Source organism: Sapajus apella, unplaced genomic scaffold, assembly GCF_009761245.1.
Source record: "Sapajus apella isolate SASKATOON/1434 unplaced genomic scaffold, GSC_monkey_1.0 scaffold2, whole genome shotgun sequence".
In the NCBI taxonomy this organism is placed as follows: domain Eukaryota; kingdom Metazoa; phylum Chordata; class Mammalia; order Primates; family Cebidae; genus Sapajus; species Sapajus apella.
Window position 1 is genome coordinate 55,459,968 of NW_022436942.1, and position 19,912 is coordinate 55,479,879.

General features: G+C 33.9%; 1 protein-coding gene across 4 annotated transcripts in view; it reads left to right on the forward strand.

Moving 5' to 3' along the window:
- The window catches only part of NEDD1 (NEDD1 gamma-tubulin ring complex targeting factor), a 46,293-nt gene extending 27,861 nt beyond the window's left edge, over nt 1-18,432 (forward strand). For all 4 annotated transcript variants that reach the window (XM_032298653.1, XM_032298651.1, XM_032298642.1 and 1 more), the window contains exons 7-15: nt 1,253-1,454; nt 1,834-2,029; nt 4,982-5,110; nt 7,147-7,194; nt 8,130-8,332; nt 9,512-9,668; nt 10,561-10,717; nt 16,141-16,207; nt 16,653-18,432. In XM_032298653.1, the coding sequence (XP_032154544.1) occupies nt 1,253-1,454; nt 1,834-2,029; nt 4,982-5,110; nt 7,147-7,194; nt 8,130-8,332; nt 9,512-9,668; nt 10,561-10,717; nt 16,141-16,207; nt 16,653-16,757 (1,264 nt within the window). In that variant the 3' untranslated portion in view covers nt 16,758-18,432. The remainder of the gene's footprint in view (nt 1-1,252; nt 1,455-1,833; nt 2,030-4,981; nt 5,111-7,146; nt 7,195-8,129; nt 8,333-9,511; nt 9,669-10,560; nt 10,718-16,140; nt 16,208-16,652) is intronic.
- Nucleotides 18,433-19,912: the final 1,480 nt, after the last annotated feature.

Here is a 19,912-nt window from a genome sequence, read left to right on the forward strand (position 1 = left end):
TTTTGTATTTTTAGTAGAGATGGAGTTTCGCCATGTTGGCCAGGCTGATTTCGAACTCCTGACCTCAGGCGATGCACCTGCCTTGGTCTCCAAAGTGCTGGGATTACGGGCATGAGCAACCGCGCCGTCCTTGATTTCACATTTCAATTTTAGCATCTTTTTCAAAATATGAAATGTATATGTTTTTAACACAGATGATTAATTTGCTTTAAAATTGATTCATTATCTAGAGGAAGGTTTAGAAATGATTGCCATTTTGGGCTTTGTAATTCTTTGTTGTGAGGGACTGTCCTGGATATTGTAGGATACTCAGCATCCCTGGCCTCTGCTCACTAAACACCAATAGCCTAAATGGTGTCCAGACATTGCCATATGTCTTCTGGTTGCTCCCACTTGAGAAATACTGGTAGGTGTGCATAATCTTCTAAGCATTTGGGCGCATTGTACCCTTCTCATGTTAAAGGTATGTTCAGTTAGCTAAAACAAAACAAAACAAAAGAACGGCAAGAGTGCGACAGTTGTATTCAAGATGCTTAGCACTGAAGATCATGTGGAGTATGAATGTTACTACAAAGGAAGGGCTTACTGTCAACCTTTGTTATGATGCTAGAATTTTTTCTGTTACTTATTTGCTGTCTTCTTTTATGGAACAATTTACTGAGAGCCTGGTAAGCCATTCTTCTTTTATACTAGACAGACCAGTAAAGAGCTCAGCTTGAGCAGATCAGCATCCATATTTCTTTATTAGCTGCCTAAGGATCAAGCTTGTGAACTATGTTCCTCTCAGCTTTTTGGTCAAGACTGCACAACTAAGAACAGAATAACAGCTGCTCCCCTGTGAAAGGTCATAATCCTCCTGAGGCCTAAGTGGGTCAATAAATGGAAAGGAAATACTTAGGGCCTCCTTAGCCCTGAGGCTAGAGCCTCTGTTTGTGGTATAACAGACGGTAGTTCTGCTACATTCACTGCCAGAGTAATAAAGAAATAGGTTCTGTTTCTATAAGATGTGGAATGTACCTATTGAAAGTGAATAGAAAAGATGGAATTTTTGGCAGTTCTTGACATGCCATTTTATTAGAAATGTCTCTAAGTCAAATTCTAAAATGATGCTTCAAACAAATATTTGGGATATATGTGCTCTTTGCTAGTTTGAAGTATTAATAACTCTGGTTTTGGTTTATAGTTACTTATGTAAGCTTATATACCTGTACACACTACCATATCTACACATACTTTGTTCTCCTTTCCAAAGGCTGGTGAAAACTTTAGTGGCTGACACTCCTCTCACCGCGGTGGATTTCATGCCTGATGGAGCCACTTTGGCTATTGGATCTTCCCGGGGGAAAATATATCAATATGATTTAAGAATGTTGAAATCACCAGTTAAAACCATCAGTGCTCACAAGACATCTGTGCAATGTATAGCATTTCAGTACTCCACTGCTCTTACTAAGGTAAGACATTTTCTTTTCAGCATTTTTGATTTTATTAAATAAATCTAACTCAGAATATGGAAATTATGTTATCAATTAAATACAGTATAGTTTTATTTCATAATTACATAAAAATGATTTTACATGTAATATATAATAATTTTAGTACAAAGCCATTTAATAATTAGTTTTAAAACTTTGTACTTAATTCTCATATCTCTCTTTCTCTAAAAGTCTTTTAAAAGATGTTTTGGTTTAGAGAGAAACTGAGATCCACCAGCAAGCTTAAGATTTGCAAGGAAAAAATATATTTTTTAATCTAACAGAGAATTTATAAAATATTAATGTATAGTATGAAACATTAGTAACCTGAGCTTTTAAATATTCCATTACATTTCAGTCAAGTTTAAATAAAGGCTGTTCAAATAAGCCCACAGCAGTGAACAAACGAAGTGTTAATGTGAATGCTGCTAGTGGAGGAGTTCAGAATTCCGGAATTGTCAGAGAAGCACCCGCCATATCCGTTGCCACGGTTCTACCACAACCTGTGACATCAGTTGTGGGGAAAGGAACGGTTGCTATTCAAGAAAAAGCAGGTAAATGTTGCTTATATATTTTTGGAAGGTTTTTTTTTTTTTTTTTGGTCTGCATATGATTAGCACATTCTTCAAGAACCTAGAATTCAAATTTAGTTGAGTATTTAGCCAAAATTAGTAGAAGTGAAAATCACTGAAGATGTGAAATAGTAACTTTAGCTATTAATTTCAAAAATGTTAAAAGGCCCTACTGTTTAGCTAAACTTCTGTTGTGAGAAATATTATCTTAAAAATAGAAGGAGGCTAACTGAGAAATTATTATTCCCTAATACTACTGCAGACTGAATGGATTTTCCATTGTGTCTTCAGATTAACCAGTAGAGAATATGAAACTTTGACGCTGTCAGTGATTTGATCTCCTTGTTAAAAAAAAGAAGAGCTATTATAATGTCTCTTTTTATTTCACATTTTATAATGAAAAGTAAGTCAAGTGCTGAAATGAGTATTTTAAAGTGCTAAATAGTGCCTGGCACATATTAAGCAGTATGTTAATAATTTGTTAAAAATAAATGAGAATGTTTGCAATTTTTAATGATTTCTTCTCTGATGTTATTGATGAAACAGTTCTGAAACAGGATTCATTTAGACTTTATTGAGGTGTTATAAGCTTTCCCATACTTATTGTAGAAAGTATTCCTTGTTCACAATAAAGAAAATATTCTATAAATTCCTGAAAACTTTTTATTTTAAGAAGTTATGCTCTACTGTCAACTTGCAACAAATACTTTAAAAATCTACATGGTATACTAGTATGTTTCCAAAATATTGTGCTCATTAGAAATACATCTATCTATGTTTTTAAAATTTTTCAGGATAAATACTTGGGCAAAAATATTGGTGTTTTTTTAGTATGATTTTATTTCCAAGTAGAAGCAAAACTTTAATTTGTTGATCTTGATAGTGTGGAATAGTATTTTAAAGTAAGTATATTCACTATAAATTTCCTTTGAATAGTTATATCATCCTTATGTAAGGGTCATTATATATTAGAAAAATAATTAGATTCTTATTTAGGAACTCCTGGAGACAAAGACGATTGATATCTACTTAAAGAAGAAATTATTGTTGAAATATAACTTTGAGTAACATCTGCCAACATGTTAACTATATTATGAAAATTGCCTTTATCTTACATAATATCTTCTTCATAATTTTCAAAAATTAATCAAAATAAAGATTCTCTCATTCACTGTAAACTCTCTGAAGTCTCACCATTAATTCATTTAGTTTTATAATAAGGAGGCTCTTGTTTAACAAAAACAGCATTAATTTGGAAATCAAAGACTTGGGTCTTACAGGGTCACAGATTAATGATAACTTTTGATAGATTCCCAACATTTCTAGCAAAGTGTATGAGTGCCTTACCCCCACAAAGTTAACCATGCTTGTGTATTAATTGTATTTTGAAATGACTGTCATCTTACAGAAAAGTTTTAAGGATAGTACAGGCAACTCTGAGCATTAACCTTTAGATGTACTTTATAAATTTTGCCACATTTGCTTCTAGTCTCAGATCTGTCACTTCTGGCCAGGATGCCTTTAGGCAATTTTCTTAACCTTTCTGGGTGTCATTTTTTTCCTGTACACACTAAGATGTTATTTAATTTTTAGTTATTGTGAAAATCAGAGAAAATGTATTGGAAATACCTGGCACATGGTAGGCACTCAGTATATCGTGGTGTTGATACTATCATTGTGGTCATGATCATCATTATTACTAAGTTTGTATAAAATTAAAGTTTAGAAAAAAAATTCTATTGCTTCTATTGAAGTTGTCCCGATTTAGTTATTCCAGCAGACTTCTCTAAACTTGTTGCTAGTACTCAGTTTTAGAAGGAAATCACTATTTAAGAAGAAAAGAATAAGACTTTAGCACTTTTTTCATATGATACCAACTTCTGTTTCCTCAAGTTTCAGAGGCTGGAGTTAATGCATTCAAACATTTTAAGGACTAGAAAATAGGAGAGGAAATTACTTCTTTGTAACAACTGATCTCTTGCTATAGACACTCTTCAACAATAGTGCAAATGATTTGGTAATATTTTAACTTTATAGCAGGTATTACTAGACAAGTTTATTTTATTAGCCAGTCTTGGGCATTTTTGGATATGCAGGCTGTTCTTTGTTTTCATCTCAGACTTTTCAGTTCTCATTTGGGCCTGAGATGCCAAATAAAGCACTTTTAAAAAAAAATGTAATACAATATCGTGTTACCAATCCTGATGCCAGACTTTAATCAAAATTTTCGAACCTCTATAACTTTATCCTTACTCCAATAATGAGCCAGAAGCTACTGAGCCTCCTGAGTTCCTCTTAGAAAGTCCTTACCCTAAAGCCATGCATTTATATACTGTCTCTTTATTGTGGTCTACCATACTGTTCTTTATGAGTTTGGTGTTCTGGTTTGCTTCCTCTTTGTAAACTATGGAGGTTAGTGAAGTCATTTGAGATCTGTAATGCTGAAGGCAATGTTACGCTCCCACTGTTAGTAAAAGAAAAGACAGAAAACCCCTTCACTGCAAGTTGGGGAAGAAAAGTAACATTAATTGAGTCCTTCTAAATGTTAGGCATGCTCTATATGCCTTACAGACTGAAAAGAAAGTTACATTTGTAGATGATCGTAAGGGTCAGTCAATAGCAAAAGTAAGTTGTGTGCAGTGTACTTTAAGAAAACAGAAAAATATATAAATTATTTTAGAAAAATTCCATCAAAATGGCTGAAATAAAGTTTTGCTCTTTGAACAAATAAGCTGTTTCCTTTTGAGGAACCTTTTGTTCCATGAAAATCCTGGTTAACTTTAGCTCTTGTCATATTCTGTTTTATTCTCCTTATGCTCACAGTTGTAATATCACCAACAATATGGGTAATGCATCAATTTTTACAACCTAGCTTCTGATGATAAAATTTATTTAGATGTAATAACATTGATTTTTATATCTAATTCCTGTAAGGTTTGCCTCGAAGCATAAACACAGACACTTTATCTAAGGAAACAGACAGTGGAAAAAATCAGGATTTCTCCAGCTTTGATGATACTGGGAAAAGTAGTTTAGGTGACATGTTCTCACCTATCAGAGATGGTAAGTCTGTTCTCTTGCTGGTAGTCAATATTTTTATTCGGCTAAAAGATGTGAATAATAGCTTTAGTCCAATTCTATTCATGGCAGTTTGCTAATTTTCTCCATCCCTGGAGTGGTATCTTTTTCTTTGCCCTGATATTTCAGATGTTATCATTCTAAAATATATGCTAGTAATTTTCACTTGGGAATTATGCAAATAGCTCTCAAGTTAGCATTTTAATTTCCACAAAAGTTTCTTGAAGGAAGTTTTTACCTTCATAGGTAATCTTTCCCTTGTATCTACTTCTAAATGAATGTTCCTAAAATTTTAGATATTTTGATATGCAAAAAAGTCTTCCTAATTTAAAAATTTGCTTTGTATATGTGTACACCTCCCCTACCCCATATAAACAGTTGCCATAATAAAAAACAAATTTTGCCAGCTTGATAAATAGAAGCATTATATGTCATTGTTCATAGTATATGAACTAAGTACATTGTTTAAGTGTGCCTTTTTGGTACTGACATTCATAATGGTTTTCTTAGTGTAATGGAATTATCTCATTGCTAATAGCAATATTATCAATAACATGGATAAATTTCTAGAGGGTAATTTGGCAGAGTTAATATATTCATACTTTTTGGCCTTGTAATTCCATTTCTACAAATTTATCTCAGAAAATACTCAGAGACGCCCACAAAGATTTGTGTATTTGCCATTATAAGTGTACTGTGTCAACAGCAGGATGTCAGAGTTGTTTCATCCACTCATTATTTTGTACAATTTCATTTTTTACTTTAAAATTGTCTCTTTTCCAAATTTTATATAATTTTATAGTCAGAAGGAATAAATACATATGTGACAGTACAGAATTATTAAGTATCTTCTATCTTACCCTTGTCAGCAAATTTCTATTTAAATTGCTAAGTCAAACTGAAAGAGGAAGGATTCTTTTCTTCAAGTTGAAGAGAAGTCAAACTACATAAATAGTAAAGAGAAATCAAACTACATAGTAAAGAGTAAAGTCAGGACGGATGTGGGTGGAGAGAGAAGTGACTAGTGCTGGAGTTGAGACAAGTTTCTGGGGTTAGTGCTGAGTTGGGAGTTTCGGCCATTGAGACTCCTCTGGAGCAACTTTTGCATTGAAGAATGTACAAAGGGGTTTTTTGGAAGTGTTTGAGTTACAAATTAAATTCTCTTTCATAGTTTTTAAGACAAAGTTTTTCTTTAATTACTTTTGCTATGTTTAAAAATGTGATTAGTATTTGAGTCATACGATCTTCAGATACATCATGGTTCCACATTATTGATGAAGAAAACTAATAATTTCTAAAATTATTGCATGTACATGCTGTGCCATTACTGGGTACATATATGCACATGCACATAGATGATATTTTTCCTGATATAATTGTGTGTTTATTGGCCACTTGAATTTCTGGTGAATTTGTTAATGATTTTTGCGCATGCTTTTTATTTACCTGTTAAATTTGAGTTTTATAATTTTTGTTATGGACTAGCAAATGAATATTACAGGATTAAAATAGTCTTATACATATTCTACCATTGAAATAAACACTAATAAAACTTTTATAACATTGTATTGCTTTGCAAAATTTTTTTATATTACTTCAGTTGATCCTCTCAAAGCAATTTTGTGAGTTTATCAGGACATGATCCCCATTTTATAGATGCAGAAACTGAAATTTAATTGCATTTGAGACTTGTCTGAGGTCACAAAGCTATTAAGTGGTATAGGCAGAACTGGATTATAGCTCTCCAAACCTACCCCAGGGTTTATTATACTATACCTGGCTCCCTTATTACATGACTCTGTACTATAGGATTATCTGTTCATATTTGCTGCTGAAGTATGAATGAAACTAAGAGAATGTAAAAGAAAAATTTAAATGAGTACTCCTGCATTTAACCTCACTCATATTTAGCTTTTTAAGATTGTTAGTCTCTGAACTCTTTGGAGAATGAATAGGAAGACTAAATTGATATGGCTTCTTTTTCGCTATTTTTAAAATATGATTTTCTGATTTTGTTATAGATGCTGTAGTTAACAAGGGAGGTGATGAATCCATAGGCAGAAAAGATGGTAAGAATTACTTAGGAGTGTTTTTTCATGAAAATGAAAAGTGATATGGTGTTAAATCTATGCAGTGTAACAAATCTTTCCAACACTTTGAGGCTTAAAAAAACAAACATTTATCATCTCATAATTTCTGTGGGTCAAGAACTGAGCATAACTTGATTGAGCACCTTTGCCTTCAAGTTTCTCTTCTTGCTTCGATCAGGATGTCAACCACAGCTGCATTCAACTTAAGGCTCAACTGGGCAAGGAACTGTTTCCAAGCTCATGCCCTTGCCTGTTGGCTGGAGATACCAGTTCCATGCCAAAGAGCTTCTCTATACATGGGGCAGCTGAAAGCATGGCAGCTGGTTTCCCTCAGAGCCGGTGAGCAAGATAATCTGAGAGGGCATCCAAAATGGAAGCCCTCTCTTAAGACTATGTTGATAACCTTAATCTTGGAAGTGGTATCTCACCAGTTTTTCATACTACTTTTGTTAGAAGCAAGTTACTAGGTCCAAGCCACATTCAAAGGGAGGAGACTACCCAAGGATGGGGATGCCAAAGGCAGGGGTCATTAGAAGCCATTTCAGAGATTGCCTTCCAAGATACATACCACAAATATATACTAAATGAACCATTTTAAGTTATCAAAAATTAATACTGACTAAAACATTGTGTTTTGCTGTTTTCAAAGTATTTTTACAAATAATACCTTTTAAGCCTTACTGGGTGATGGATATTATCATTCACATTTGCAGATCAGAAAATAGTTACAGAAAGTTTAAGACTTTTGCCTAAGAATACATATCAATTATAGGGTATATCTGAGAAACAAACCAGTCTTTAGAATGTAGATCCATATCTTCTTCCATGTTAATCTGCCTATCATATTAAGTGCTTTTCTTCAGTGTCCAAGATTGGAGGGCATCATGTGCAGTTTTTTTCCTCTTCATTTCCAGGCTTTGACTTTCTACCGCAGTTGAACTCAGTGTTTCCTCCAAGAAAAAACACAGTAACTTCAAGTACTTCGGTATTGCATTCAAGTCCTCTTAATGTCTTTATGGAATCTCCAGGGAAAGAGGAAAATGAAAATCATGATCTGACAGCTGAGTCTAAGAAAATATATATGGGAAAACAGGAATCTAAAGACTCCTTCAAACAGGTATTTGCCTAAAAGTGATACTGAACTCACTGTATGTGTTTATCACTAGAAGGCGGGTGCTGCCAGTGTATGTATCCTACTTATTAACAGTGCTATGCACTTATTCATAAGTCTTGATGTCAGTTTTGAATAACTACAGAATACTTTGAAATCTCGCTTTGGATATGTTGAAGGTTACAGCAGATGGAAAGACACTATTTTTCTAAGATGAGAAACTTGATATATCTATCTGTACAGGAACACTTTTTTTTTTTTTTTTTTTTTTAGACGGAGTTTCACTCTTGTTACCCAGGCTGGAGTGCAATGGCGCGATCTCGGCTCACCGCAACCTCCGCCTCCTGGGTTCAGGCAATTCTCCTGCCTCAGCCTCCTGAGTAGCTGGGATTACAGGCACGCGCCACCATGCCCAGCTAATTTTTTGTATTTTTAGTAGAGATGGGGTTTCACCATGTTGACCAGGATGGTCTCGATCTCTTGACCTCGTGATCCACCCGCCTCGGCCTCCCAAAGTGCTGGGATTACAGGCGTGAGCCACCGTGCCCGGCCAGGAACACTTTTATCCCTAAATCCTTTTAAAGTGTATTTCCATTGCAGTTGGTGGTTAAGTCATTAGAGCAAACTGATTGTGTTAAGAATGGAATTTAGCATTGTTACTGTCTGCTAAAATAAAGTGTATAATATAGAATTTAATTTCTCATGTGAGGGTTCAAAATGATCAAAAATTACCAGGAATGCCAAGCCAGTTAGGTGTATAATATGTCCGTATTTTCATGTTTATTGTTTAGAATGATATTGAAAAGATACCATACAAGAAATATAAAAACATCTTTTATTTTACACATATTATTGACTAGTTACCACATGCATGTGTGTGTGGTTTTTTTTTGTTTTTGTTTTTTGCCAGTTTTCTCTATTTTAAATGGTATTCAACAGCAGGTGCTTAGTATATGAATGTTTCCTCATCATGTTATTGCTGAGATTGTTTTTGATTAGTAATATTTACTTTATTTTGCCTCTAGTTCTCATCTGTTTTTTCTTCTTCTATACCCCTTCTTATTTTCCTTCATTTTCCTGAACCTACATACTGGGAAAAAAGGGAAAGTAGACAAAAATTATATGAGTAATATGAGTAAAACAAAAAATTGTATATTAAAGTCACTATTTATTTTAAATATAAAGTTATCAAAGTTGATCACGTCTGGTGCTGAAAGTGGAAATTTAAATACCTCTCCATCATCTAACCAAACAAGAAATTCTGAGAAATTTGAAAAGCCAGAGAATGAAATTGAAGCCCAGTTGATATGTGAACCCCCAATCAATGGGTCCTCAACTCCAAGTAAGTACATGAAACTTCTTGATGTTTTAAAGTGTTTAATGGAAAAATTATCCCAATTATTTAACTTGTAAAGGAGAAATAGAATAATTGTTAACTAAAAAAGTTCAAAGAGTTTAAAATTTATGGAGACTTCTATAGTGTGAGTCTTACTAGAAGACAATGAAATGGATATGAATGATTAAATTCAGATACATTAATCTTCTTTTGGTGTGAATTAGAGTTTCAGTGTACTATGTGTCTTTAATATGGTAGAGATAGAATTATTATGTCGGACCCTTTGAAAAGGGATGGTTAACTACCTGAAAATGTCTTTTTCTCATCATATTAAAGTCTTATTCTTAGAATTTGTGCTACAGACTTATAAAAACTTGATCACATTTAAAGGAATATTTGGTTTAACTGTAAGAGTTATCTACACAAAGCAACTCTCTGTTTAGAATCAACTCTTATATAAATATCTATATTTTACTTGAAGGTTTCTGTGGATATATATTGCGTTAGCTTAAACTCTAAGGCTTTTCCTGGAGCAGCACTTTACTCCTGTTTTCCTTCCGTTTGTTTTTAATAGTCTTGGTTTATCTAGTTTGTGGTGCAGCTTGTCACATTCATCTTTTATAAGAGGAAGTGGTTCATAGATTCTTCAAGATTAATCCCTCTGTCATGTGGTATTACATTAGACAGCTGGTGGTTTATATATTTAGATAAATGACTATTAGAAATAATGTTATAGAAATTTCTAAGGTTTGTATTCCAGACAGTGAATTTTTCCAGGTGTCACAGGAACTCATCTTTACCAGTTTTTCAAGTTTTCATATGCCAGATCTTATTTAGAAATGTCTGATGTCTCTCAATCCAGGTTGACTATTAATATCTTCTTCATTCTTTATTTTAGATCCAAAGATAGCATCTTCTGTCACTGCTGGAGTTGCCAGTTCACTCTCAGAAAAAATAGCCGATACCATCGGAAATAACCGGCAAAATGCACCCTTGACTTCCATTCAAATTCGTTTTATTCAGAACATGATACAGGAAACGCTGGATGACTTTAGGTAGTAATTGAGAAACTACTCCTTCTATCTAGACCTTACTTTTTTTTTCTAGGTGTAAAATCAGAGCTATAGATAATGTTGTTGGTTACTATTGTCTAGGTTCTGGTAACCGTAAAACCACAGAAAACATGATGAGTTTTGTTGATCTTTTAATACTGCATTTATTGATTATGAGCCAGAAAAAGGCACATTTACCTAGGGCAGTTATTAGATAACTCAGCAGGGCAGTCTAGCAGGCAGACTACCATTGTGAACTTTTTTTATTATTAAAATGCGGACAAGTTCTGGTAAGCTCAAATTGGGTTCTTACCTGCAATATGTTCAGAGATCAGCTATTAGGTGTGCTATGTGCAATAATGTAGTAAAGACATTTTAAAGAGCAGTTCTGAATATTTTCAAATAAAATGCAATACTTAATCTAAACAAAATACTTTCTCAGACTTACCCTTGTCTTTCTTATCCTTTGAATTGTGAACATTGTAAAAATGTGTTCTATAATGCTGCTTTATCATCTCCATATTTTTGGAAGCTATCTTCAATTATTAAAATCATTGGTGCCTTTTTTCCTTTCTAACCTATAGTTAATGTTCTAGCTGAGATTTGGATTACCATAAGCAAGAATGTCAGAGAAGATGTGTAGTGTTTTTGGTGCATGTTTCCTTTTAATGTTTAAAAATATTTTTAAAATATATTTTTAAATGTTGAAAAATACTTTTTAAAGAAAAATTATGATTTTGGCATTTACCCTGCCTAGTATATGTACCAGATAATAAGGATACAGAAACAAATGATCTGCCTACAATGGCCTTATGATTTAGTTGGGCTAGGTGCAGTGTGTTCTGCTATGTGTGTTTCTCTTAATGTGAATTAATTCATTTGAGATCGGTAAAATAGGACAATGTTGACAATATGATGGGGAAATTTTGTTTGTTCACGTAACAGCAGCCAAATAAGGTACATGTGAACACGAATGCACAAACCCCATTAGCATCCATCTCTTTATTCACTTCCTCTTGGCTTGGCTGTGTGCCCTGTGTTAGAAGTGCTTATTTTGTGATTATTTCCCATCTTTGGGCATTTTGCCCTTGCCTCTGTAACTTGATAGCCCCAATCCTTCTATCTTCTATCCCCTTCCATTAAGTGGCCATCGCTTCTTCACAGTAAGGGTATTATTCAATATTTATCTATTAGACGTTTACTGTGTCTTTTTAACTGTGTTAGTGTTTTTATTAGGATTTGTTTTTGTTGTACTTTGGTTACAAAGCTGCATAGGTTTTTGAGTGGTTTGCCCTAATCCTTTTTCCCTAAGTTCTGTTACCTTTAATACACAGTGTTAAAGAATATGTTTTTTTCAGGAATGCATAAATATTTATGGTGTAATAGCAGAACTGTCTAGATACAGCTGACTATAATACAATGTGAGGAAAGTGATGTTGAAATCACTGAAAGGGAGCAGTTCTTCTGCGGGGGCAGATTAGAAAGGTGCCACTGAAGAGATTTTATTTTATACTGAAGTGTGTGGGAACAGCATGAGCAGAGACATGATCATACATTCTAGGAATGTTTGCAGAGAGAAGGCACTGTGGTAAAAGATGAGGCCTGAGGGACAGTTGTGAAGGTCTTAACATGCAGGTAATGGAGAGCCTTCAGAGTTTTTAAGCGCAGGAGTAATGGGTGCTGTCTGTTTATTATCCATTTATTCAACAAGCATTTGGGTGTCAGTTCACCACTGGCTTCAGATGATTTGAGGACAGTGGGCTCAGGGCCTTTCCTTCAGCAGGCCTGGGGATCTGGGTGTTGGAGCAACTCTGAAATAGCTGTGCATTACTGCCCAGCTGCCAGCTTTAGGGGTGGCTGGAGGTTTTTTTAACTCTCATCTCTTCCTGGCTTTCTGTTCAAGAGAAGTGTGTTTGCCCCTTTTCCAGCCCTGGAGAGTTGCCGCAGCATGTGTGGTGAAGGCCTACAGTGCCTCTTGGTTCTGCTGCCCTGCCCTGTATGTCTGCACCTGGGGGTGGTGGGTAGGGACTTCTCTCAGCTCTTCTGCCCCTTGACCATAGGCAGCCTTTGCCTGGGACTCAGTGAGGACCCAGAATGGCCCAGAGGATTTCTGTAAATTCACTTGTTCTGCCATCAGCCCAGGTGTTCATCAGATTAGGTGTTCAGCTACACCTATCATTGACAGGACAGAGAAGGTATTAAGTCAACCATCCTCCCTGAGAAGTATGGGGTGGCTGCCATCTTCTCTGGGAGTGCCTTAGAGGGGTTACTCTCAGTTCTCCTCCCCTGCCCTAGGGCTTTACCGGGCTCTGTGCATCTGTGTCTTAGGGTGTCTTCCCTCAGCCCTCCCGTTATACTATCCCTACTTTTTTTTACATGAGTGTTGAATGAAGGCATGTGGGGAAAAGTTGGTGAGTAAATTCAGACTTTCTTTGTGGCTAAGACCCCTTGGAATTCTAAACTGTCAAGCCAGTGTTTACTTGGCCTTTAAAAATCTTGTTAAAATTTCAGTTCTTTTTACTCTGTCAAGGGCATGAAGATGATGAAAACAGTCATGGGTCTCTTTTCTCCTAGGAGGAACTCCTCATTTTCTGGGTTTTAGTTCATGTAGATTTCTTTCCATTTTAAGCTCTCAGTTGAATTTAAAATATTATGATTTTATAGGTTATCAGGTTTGTTTTCGTTGTTAGAGTTGAGAAATTATACTTTTGCACAAACCTAATACATCCTAAGTGGAAATCTGTGTGTCTGTTTCTGTTGTCTGTTAAGAAGATGTAAGTTTCTTTTGGTAAGCAGATCCCTTTGATCATGTAGTTACTAGGTTTCAGGTTTTCTTAGCAATAGTTTGTTTCTGATTTGCCTTTATTCCTAGTGTGTAGTCTTTGCTTTTCTAGGACATCAGCTGAATGTCTGGAGTATTCTTTTTATCTTGGTGGGTCCTAAACTTCAACTTCTGTTTTGCCAGCATCACAAGACTTCCAGAATACTTTCTCTGCTTTTGAGTTGCTTGTTTTATGGTTGGTTTTTGCCATCTAACCCAGGGCGAGCATTGCTTAGAAATCAACAGACATCTCGAGGGGAAATTGCAGTTTCAGGTTACTTTTCTGCAGGCCTCCCCTCTTCAAGATCTTGACTCTTACAGCCGTGGCTACCTTGGTAGTCCCAAACTCTTAATACTCCCTACCTAGTGAGACTATCTTAACCTCCATACCACTGCTTCAGCTCAGTTTCTTCTTCACACTGTGGAATCACGTACTCTAGAAGGAAAAACAGAGGTAAACGTAGGGCTTACCTAGTAGTCTTTCCTTCTTTGCAAGACCATGGCCCTTCAAGTCCTGGCTACCTTGGTGGTTCCCTGATACAGTGTTTTCGTTTTTAATGCAGTGTTTAATATCACTGAAAGTAGAAGAGGAAATTTTTAAGAATACCCTTGTAGTTACAACAGAAAAACAATAAGATATCTGGGAATAAATTACCAAAGTAGTGAAGATTTTTGTAGAAAAACATTTTTAAAATTTTTGTTCAAAAGCATTAACATTTAAATAAATGGAGAGATTTTATAAAGGTATCAGTTCACCTAAATAGTTCAGTAGATTGAATGCAATTCCAATTAAAATCCCAGCTGGGATTTGGAAGAAGATGATGGGGTGATTCCAAAATATGTATGGAAGAACAAAAATCTAGGAATAACCAAGACACTTCAGAGAAGAATAAGGCTGAAGGGGACTTGTCAGATGAATGTGCTTAATCATTAAAGTATAATTAAGATACATAGCATGGCACAGGGAGGACATATTGGCCAAAGGAATCATATAAGCTAGAAAGAAATCTATGCATATATGGAAATGATAGAGAAGTAGCATTGCAGATTTGCATGCAAAATATGAAATAATAAATTGTGTTGTGACATTGGATTTTTTGTATAAAGTTGACATAAAAGTTTATAACTTCATGGTAGGAAATCACTTAAAGTAAAATAATGCACTGCCTATCAAAATACATTGGTAAAGTTGACTGCATGATTAGGTTAGGATATTTGAGCACATTAATAAGAACTGTTCATCACAGAATGTCACAGAGTGAAGGGATAAGATACCTGCAGTTCTCATATAAATAACAAAAGATCAGATTATGTAAAGAATGATTATAAATGAATAAGAAAAGCATTTCAAGGAAGAGGAATAGTATATGAACACAAGAAATATATTCAACCTCATAATCAGAGAACTAAAAATGCAATGAGATACCATTTCCCATTCAATGGGAAAATATGAGAAATCTGGTAATACTCGGTCTTGATGATGATATAGAGCAAGAAGAACTCTGTTATACTGGTGATGAACATGTCCATTGATACTACCTTTGGAAAACAATTTGCATGATTTTGTAAAATGGAGTATACTCTTGAGTATATGTCATTGATGGACATTGGCCCATGTGAGTTGGGAGATAATACATGATTGATTATGACATTGTAATAATAAAAACTTGAAAACAATCAGAATATTAATAGGAATATGGATACACCAATACAAACCAATGAATTACAGATATATGGAACATGAATCTTCAAAACAATATTGAACTCTTCCTTGAAAATGAGCTATATGTTACCCTTTTTTGTAAAGCTTAAATGCTCAAAAACAGTGAAAACATTGACTACAGATTATATGTTATACAAGAATATTAAAAAAGAACATTTTTTTGTCCAGCAAAATTCAGGAGGGTAATAACTTCTTTCTTGGGCTTTCCCCCAAGAGTTAAGTGATAGAATCAGACAGGAACACACAGGAAGCTTCTATGATTTGGTAACATTCTAGTTCATAAGTTGTGTGGTGGGTGACTGAGTGTTCTTTTATCATTATATTTCGTAATTTTTATGTGTTCTTTTGTAGGAATGAATTAATTGCATTTTATTGAGTAAGCCATGCTATAACCACCCAAATTGCTGCTTGCTACTGAAAGTATATTTTTTCAATAGCTAAACTGATAATAAAATGCTCTTTCTAACCTAGTGAATTTTCTGTATTTCATTGTAATATGTTTGTGTCTTAATGACAATTTCTGTATAAAGGAATATAGTATGGGGGAATTCAGTAGGTAGACAGCCTGAGTTTACATCCTACCTTCATCATTTACTGGTTGCGTGATTTTGGACAAGTTATAACTGCTCTGTGGCTCAGTTATTTCTTCGGAAAAATGGAGGTAATAATTGCACCTACTTGTGAAGATGTTTTAAATGAGTTCTCACATTTACAGTAAAACAGTACCTAGCATGTAGTAAATAAATGCTCAGTGCATTGGTATTTTTATAAGAATTATTAACATTCAGTAATTTGGCAAATGAAAAAGCTTTTTAGTTTCTTTAATGATTTAGAATTGGTTAAACTATTGTAATTCTAAAAAGTATTTTACATTCTTCCTAGAGAAGCATGCCATAGGGACATTGTGAATTTGCAAGTGGAGATGATTAAACAGTTTCATATGCAACTGGTATGTATGGCAAATTTTATTTTAAATGAAAGTAGAGTTGTGTGAATTTTAAAAAATCCATTAAAGGTGATCTATTTTAGTTGTTTTATTTAATTTCTAAAATAAATAAATAGGATGTTTTAGGCATTAAATAAGTAAAATAGTTTTTAACTGGTCACCTCCTTTTTGACCTATGAGATAGTTAAAACTTCTTTTTTCCATGGCTTTCTTCCTGATAAGTAAGCAAAAAGCATCTTAAATGTGCAAATATAAATTTTCCAAATATATTAATTTCACCAGTGATCTTCCATTTATGTTAACAAAGTAGTAAGAGTTAAGTACAAGAAATATCATTCACTTAGTTAATTGAACATGAGCGAAATGATAGCTGAAAGTATATAAAACATAGCCTGCCAAATAAGTGTGAAATATCAGTAATTTAAAAAGCATTTTCCCCTTTTTCTAGAATGAAATGCATTCTTTGCTGGAAAGATACTCAGTGAATGAAGGTTTAGTGGCTGAAATTGAAAGACTGCGAGAAGAAAACAAAAGACTACGGGCCCACTTTTGAAATTTCAGTGAATACCTTAATGTTCTGTAATTTGGGAAGTTTCTGGGAACACAGAACTGCATAGACTCAGTGTTGTTTTCATGGCCTCCAGGGAAAAGATTTTTTTTCAGGTAAAAGTAAAAGGGTGATGGGATTTTACACCAACCACTGTTTTCACCTTTAAAATATGTATATTTTTATAATAAAAATTGTAGAGTATGTTATCTACCCAATAGGAAAGTCAACAGGATCTTTATTTTTTGAAAGCTTTAGCCATCCACTAAGTGCCCTTTTTCATAAGAGAAGAAAATTGTTCATCAGAATTGGTTATGTTTGTGTTTTAGTCATCTTTTTTTAAACATATATTTTTGATTGACAGATGGCCTTTCAAATTTTTTGGGCTAGTTGAGATTTAAAGTGTTTGATATGCCTTCTATTTTTATGGAGAAAGTAATTTAAAAATGGCAGCTCGTGTTTCTAAGCGATTACTAATAAAGCATAGGGTTGGCTAATAATTATTTTCTTAACTTGATGAAGTCAAGTATGACTATTATTTATTGTACATTTAATAAGACATTTTTGGAATTTTGAATTGCACAAATTACATGATATCTTTTGCATTTATGTTACTATATTGTACATCTGACAAATCTTTACTCCTGGGTGGTATTTTTCTTTTTAGATATCTTTACCTATGAAAATTGTTTAAGGGTTCATAGGACTTGACAAGAGCTATCTATCTGCTGATTATCTCATTAGCATGAAACATTGTACTGTAAAATTTCAATCAACATGACAACTTATAATGAGTGGAGATTCCATATTAGATACTAAATATTACAGTACTATTGCTTTAATTCTTTGTGTACTGTGTATAATATTTTTATATTATTGGCCTTACTATAAAATTATTCAGAAAGGTTGTCAAAATAATTTGTACCTCTTTGGCAGTAGTTAGATGTATACATCTACCTACTGTAATCAACAATTTTAGGTTAAATGCAAGCTTGGGAGGGCTATTGACTTGTTCACCTTCTTGTTGTCTCTTGTCCCAAAGATTTAAACTATGTACCTTTGTATAGTTCTCCTCTCCCATTTTGACTTCTGCGATGAAAGTATTTACCAGAATTAAAAAAAAAAACAAAACCTCTAGCTTAGCTTACTAACTTTATTGGTTTCTGAAGTGATAGAAGTTTTTAAGCATATTTAATAAGCATAAACTTACTAATAATTACTTCTAAACATAAAAACAGGATTATTACTTTTTCCCAGTGTGGTTTATAGAATACATTTGTACTGAAGCATATAGGGATGTTAATGTGATCTTTTCCTGACAGATTATGAAAGCATTATGACTTGTAACAAGTTTCCTTGTATATTACTATCTAACAGGTTCAGAAGACATAAATATTAGTGTGTTTTGCCTACATAATGTATTTAAATCTATTAATATTTTCTTACTGCCTTTTTAAAAAATAAATGCACATAATGTGTATTAAAAGAGGTGGGATAAAACACTTTTGGTAATTATATGTATAGATGAAAAATTTTTGTCATGGAATTTAAAAGCTAAGTAAGTATAAAAAATAAAATTTTATATGCAAAAAATAGGAAACCTGAAATTGAAATTTTATCATTGGCCAAAATCATGAGAGATTTACTTTGCCACCTGAAATAAAAGAAAGAAAATATGTGAAATGGTTGTCAGATGTTGATCCTTGAGACAAACAAATGAGACCTAAGACATTCAGTGAACCCCAAACACAAGAAGTAAGAAAACTATGCTAAGCCCATCATAATCAAATTCCTTAAAACAAGCAACAAGGAGAACTTCTTAAAAGCAGCTGGAGAGAAAAGACATAGAAGGACAGAGATAAGAATGTCAGACACTGGAGCAACATCTTTAAAGTACTGAAAGAAAAGCCCAATTTAGAATTCTATAGCTAGCGAAATGGACCTAGAAAAGCTAAAAAAAGAGTTTATCACAAGCAGACTGGCACCATAGGAAATGATAAAGAATGCCTTTAAAAAGAAATTACACCAAACAGAAATCTGCAACTATACAAAGGAATGAAGAACATTAAAAGTGGTAAATATGTGAGTAAATATAAAAGCTATTTTTCTATTTTAAATTTCTTTAAAACACTAGAATATTTAAAGCAAAATAATAATCATAGGGTACTGGATGGTTAATATATACAAAGTGAAATATATGACAATACCAACATTGGGATGATGGAAACAAAATTATACTTCTCTAAGATTCTTATACTGACTATGAAGCGGTACAACATTCCCTGAAACAAAATTGATAAGAATGTGTATTATAAGACCTAAAGCAACCACAAAAAGAAAAACAGTGAATAAATAACTAGAAAGCCAGTAAAAGGTGATAAAATGTGATTTTAAAAATCCAAAAGAAACAGAAACAAAGAGTCAATGGGACAGATAGAAAGTAAACACTAAAATGGTAGATTTAAATAGCTATATGGATAATTAAATGTAAATTTATGATCAGTTGAATCTTGGCTTTTTTTAATCCATCTGTTTTGAATACAAGAAACCTGCTTTATACTGAACAGAATGCAAATGAAAACAGATGATGTCAAAATTTGTAGGAATCAGCTAGAGCAGTACTTACAGCGGAATTTATAGCATTAAATGTATAGATTAGAAAAGGAAAGATCTCAAGTCAGTGATGTCAGCTTCCACCTTTTTCTTTTTTCTTTTAAAGACACAGGGATTTCACTCTGTTGTCTAGGTTGAAGTGATCATGTCATAGCTCACTTTAGCCTTGAACTCCTAGGTTCAAGTGAATCCTTCCACCCCAGCCTCCCAAGTAGCTGGAACTATAGGCACATGACGCTATGCCCAGCACAGGATCCACCTTAAGAAATTAGAAAAATAACAGCAGATGAATCTCAAAATAAGAAAGAATAAAGAGATCAGTGCAAGAGAAAACAAAATCAGTTGAGGAAATCAATGCAATTTAAAACTTTTTTTTTGTAGAGACAGCATCTCACTATGCTGTCCAGGCTAGTCTTGAAAACTGAGTGATCCACCTCAACCTCCCAAAGTGCTGGTATTACAGGTATGAACCACTCTGCTTCTCCTCTGTTTCCTTAACATCAACAAAAATGATAAACCTTTAGCCAGACTAATGAGAAAAAGAGACA